Source organism: Helianthus annuus, chromosome 3 (genome assembly GCF_002127325.2).
Source record: "Helianthus annuus cultivar XRQ/B chromosome 3, HanXRQr2.0-SUNRISE, whole genome shotgun sequence".
NCBI lineage: Eukaryota > Viridiplantae > Streptophyta > Magnoliopsida > Asterales > Asteraceae > Helianthus > Helianthus annuus.
Genome location: NC_035435.2, coordinates 130,296,821 through 130,301,492, shown reverse-complemented (window position 1 = coordinate 130,301,492; position 4,672 = coordinate 130,296,821). Strand labels below are relative to the sequence as shown.

Here is a 4,672-nt window from a genome sequence, read left to right as displayed (position 1 = left end):
TTATACTTTTAATCCCCTCTGATCTCCAACATTGGCAGCTCGGTGATCAAGTTCACTTTCCGTTAGTGGTTCATACATGTTACAGTTAACAGTAAGACCGATTGAGCCACCTTGTTTTGGCTGCACATACAAACCAAAAAGTCAGTTAAACAAATCTTGGAATGTTCAGGGATAAGTCAAAGCTTGCAGATTGACTTAAAGTTAGCAAGTTGCCTGAAAACATTCATGATATAGCTTGGCTGCCCTTCCATGGGCCAATAACATGTTGTGCTTAGCGATGATAGGCTCGACATCCGAATTTCCACTAAGACAGTTTCCAAAAGGCTCTGAACAACGAGATGGTGGAATAATCCCCATTTGGTAAGCAAGTCCTGCTATTAGTTCAGGTTCGTTAATTGTGAGCCAATACTTCACTCGGTCTCCAAAAGACTTGAAACATACTTCTGCCAAATATAAAAACTCTTCCCTGCCAGCAAAAATAAATAATAAGCCAACAAACATCTAAGGAATTAATGAAACAATGGCGTTTTAAACATACTGCATTGCAGGGTTTAGCCAAGAACGGTATCTGTCTTCAAGTTCTTGAGGGAGATCCGCATGGTGAATCGTCACAAATGGTTCAATTCCTGTTTGCAAGTCCATCAAATATAGAACTATAATCACTAACTAACGAAACAAAGAACTTATCCCCGCAAATTAAAAAAAATATATCTTTATAGATTTCCTGTTCGGCTGCAAGATAAATGAGTCTTGAATTTGAAGCTAGAAGTCATAATAAATTTCTAATTCTAAGATTAAATTTAGTTTTGATTTAACTATCAATTTACCACCTTTGAGAATGAGATTGTCTATGATCTTGTTGTAGAACATTATGCCAGCAGGGTTAACTTCACCAAACCTTCCTCCTAAAAAACAAAATGCAAACAATTAGGCAAAGTTAAGAAGATAATGGAAGTAGTTAAGGGATGGTAACATTGAATAAATACTTGGAAGAATTCTAGCCCAAGATATTGAAAATCTGTATGCTTGTATGCCAAGGGAATGCATTAACTCAATGTCTCTCTGTATGCAATAAATCAAAATTTTAAATAAAGAAACTCAAATAAAAAAAAAAAAACAACCAAATTGATAGATAAACCATAATAATTAACCATAACCAAGAACATATGATAATGATCATCTGCAATGTCTCCATTCTCCCCATTTTCTCCACAACCTAATAACAATGATGGTGGTATCAATATTCAATATTCATCACTGAAAATCAAAATCAATCTGTGTGATACTATTACTAACCTACGGTGTGACAAAATACATCCCAGTTGCTTAACGATTTCGCGTCTTCAAGGTAGGCTCCTTCAACCTGTAAAACTTCATTGGTTAATAAATGATAAAGAGCTACAATAATGACGAGGGGATCAAGAGGGGAAGATGGACTTGGTAAGCAGAAGTGGCTGCTCCAAAGAGAAACCCGGATGGAAAATCTGATCTTTTGATTTGGGTCTCTTCGTTTTCTTCAATTTTGAATACTTCATCGGCATTGTTTGAGGCTTCAAGAAGTAGTGCATGAGCAGAAATGATAAAGAAGAAGAGAGAAGCGGTGGGTATTTTTGGTTTCATAATGGAACATGGATCTTTTTCTAAATTTGTTGACCAAATAATATGCTTATAAAGAGACAGGAGTCAACTTTTCGATGAAACTAATATAAAAGCGAAAAAACACAAGTTGTGATGCTATGGGGTGTGGGGAGGCTTGGGTTGGGGGCATCGCTCGACATGTGGCGAGTGTAGGCTTCACCAGACCAACCCAAAAAATGTGAGGTATGGAAGCGGCGTGGTCAGGCGACGTTGGGGTACCATATTGGTTTTTTTTATATAGTTGACAACATAATAAAACACAAACTTTTTATTAATTTAAAAAAAAGGTTACATAACATCCTAAAAATTTAAAAAAACCTACTTATTAAAAAAACCTACTTTAAAAAAAGTTACTAAATCCTAAAAAAATTTACAGAGTTCGGTAAATGTTAAAGTGGGGAACCCACTTAAATTCCGAATTCCTGTCATGCCTCCACTCGATCTTCGTGATCTCCACTCGATCGTTGTGGCTCAAGTCGTCCGCAGGGACACGGTCGAAACAAACTTTAAACCGATCCAGCTTCGGTTTTATTTCCACCATTTGTGTTGGTAGGCGTTTAAATTGTGACGAGCGTTCCCAACGTGTTGTTGGTATTGTTGGAATGTCCGTCCCCAATACGCGGTTTGACCGCGTTGTAGCGTACTTGTGCATCGACAATTGATGTCACAAGTTCGGTTTTTTGATGTGGGTATGGTTGAAGAAGATTTGTTATTTGGTGTGAGATTGGTTGAAGAAGATTTGTAAATATTTGTGGAAAAAATGAAGATTGGGATGGGTATTTATAGGTAAAAAATTGTCATTTTTTTGTTTAATTTGATCTTTTACTTCAAAACCGCCATCCTAAATGGCTATGGCAAACGGCTACCCCAAACGGTCAAAAACCCACCAGCCAATCCAAGCCAGCCACCTCAGACCACCCCCCGCCCAAAGCCGGGCTTCAAAGCCACACTAGCGGGGTAACGCCGTGGCCAACGCTGGCACGGTATGGGTTAGCCAGCGTTGTCTAGCATCCCCTGCCCCAACCAACGCCCCACATCCGCTAGTCTGAGTAAAGTTTAGAGTCAAATGTTATTTTCGTTCCTGATGTTCGGCTACTTTTTCGACTTCAGTTCAAAGGTTTGTTTTTGTATACAAATTCAAAAGGTTTGAAATCTTGTCATTTTAATCTGACGTGTTAACTTCAGTTCAAAGGTTTGTTTTTGTATTTTTAGACATTTTTATAATGATTAAAGGGTTTGGGTGGGAAAAAAGTCAACATAAGTAAATCTCTATTTCTTTTAGTGTTTTTTTTTATTTTAATAAAAAATGTTTAAAAAGATGAAAATGTCACTCATTTAACAGAGGAAAATAAATGTAGTTAACGAGTCAGGTGAAAATGCAAGATTTGAAACCTTTTGAATCTATATGCAACTTTTGGATCCAAATACGAAAAAACAAACCTTTGGACGCAAGTCGCAAAATGGCCAAAACTTAGGGATGAAATATCATTTTACTCACAAGTTTATTTTAAAGGAATCCAGCCTATTGATGAGGCGGGTATTTGGCGAAGGTTGGTTTCCAAGGTGGCGATGAAATAGGTCGGGAAAGCCATGGCCCAGTACTTGAGATACTTTCAATTTTGGGTGGGGACGCCAAATGGGGCAGAGGCCCACAAATGCCTCCCTGACATGAACCCTCCTCCGCCGATGACCCCATCCAGAATTTGTGCGACCAATTCGCCCAGTTTCTAGTGCAATACGCCACCGCAATCGCTGAAGCTGAAACCCGGTCCAATACCCAATTTGACTCCATGCAAGCCACCATGAAGCAACAGTTGGATACCACCAACCGTCTACCTGCCTTCCTCACCAACAAACAAGATGAAAACCCCCAAAAAAGATGAAAACCCCAAAACCACCACACAGACCCTCTTCACCACTCTCGGTTCTGGCCCTTCTACCCCGACAACAACCCTAAATCACCACGGCCACCCAAAATCCTGTTACCATCGTTTGACGGATCCAACCCGCCGGATTGGATTTTCCAAGCGGAAAACTATTTCACGTACTACGCTGTAACACCTCGAATTTTTGTGTCCAATGATGTGTTAACACGTGTCATTTGTTTACACGTGGCATCTAAAATAAATAAAGGACTAATTTTGACAAACCTTGAAAGTGTATAAATTCGAGGGTTATAAATGTCAACAAGGGTAAATATACTGTATAGTATCCCTAAATAATGCTTAAACCTTCAAACGAATAAATTATAGATCGTACAAAAACAAAACGCGGAAGAAAGTGAGAGATTGCAAACTACAGGGGTTAACTGTGTCAACATGTTTAATAATACCTCTGAGTGACCCTTTAACGTTCCCAAGACTTTGTAACGGTATTATACCCTCACTAAAATAATATATATGAATTTCGCGAAGTTTCGATATGAGACGAGAAAGTTACGATCGAATTCGTAGAAGAAGGGTTAAAAGCGTCAACAGTGAAAGTTAAGGCTTTCCAAATAATTAATAAATAAACCGGGGACTTAATAATGCGGGTAATTAACACGAGGCCCCTATCGGTAAATAACCGAGGGCCAAACCGCAAAGTTACCCCTTCAAACCCGAAAGGTCAGGTAAATCATTACGAAAGATTTCGTTATTAATGACCGGATTCTGTAATCATTACAAAAAGATTTAAAAATCCTGAAATCTTAACCTTAGGCGGCCCGCGTGAAGGTTAAGGATTAGTTGAGGCGGGCCGCGAGCCTCCTCTATTTCGCGTCTGTTATTTGATCTTTAGGCGACCCGCATTAAAATGCATGGGAACTCCCATGCGGGCCGCGTAAAGTGCCCAGATGCAGAATTGTTGTAACTACTTGGCCTTTGGACCATTTGAACGATCAAACCTCAATCAATGAGGCATGGGCACCCTACAATTGACCCATATCACTCAGGGGGCACCTACCCATCACCATGATCAGTAGTAGCATGTTGTGTAATGATTTAGGCCTTGTTCTTGGCTATAAATAGCACCATTGTGCTCATACATTCACAAC

The 4,672-nt window shown here is 39.3% G+C and overlaps 1 protein-coding gene across 1 annotated transcript; it reads right to left on the bottom strand.

Annotated features, from left to right (window-relative positions):
* Window positions 1–1,620, bottom strand: LOC110932195 (beta-glucosidase 18). The gene is made up of 8 exons (XM_022175548.1): window positions 1,438–1,620; window positions 1,297–1,363; window positions 1,152–1,216; window positions 987–1,062; window positions 831–905; window positions 539–626; window positions 214–466; window positions 1–120 (listed from the first exon to the last, which is right to left on the bottom strand). Exons 1-8 carry the CDS (start codon window positions 1,618–1,620, stop codon window positions 1–3), a joined length of 927 nt encoding a protein of 308 aa, XP_022031240.1.
* Window positions 1,621–4,672: the final 3,052 nt, after the last annotated feature.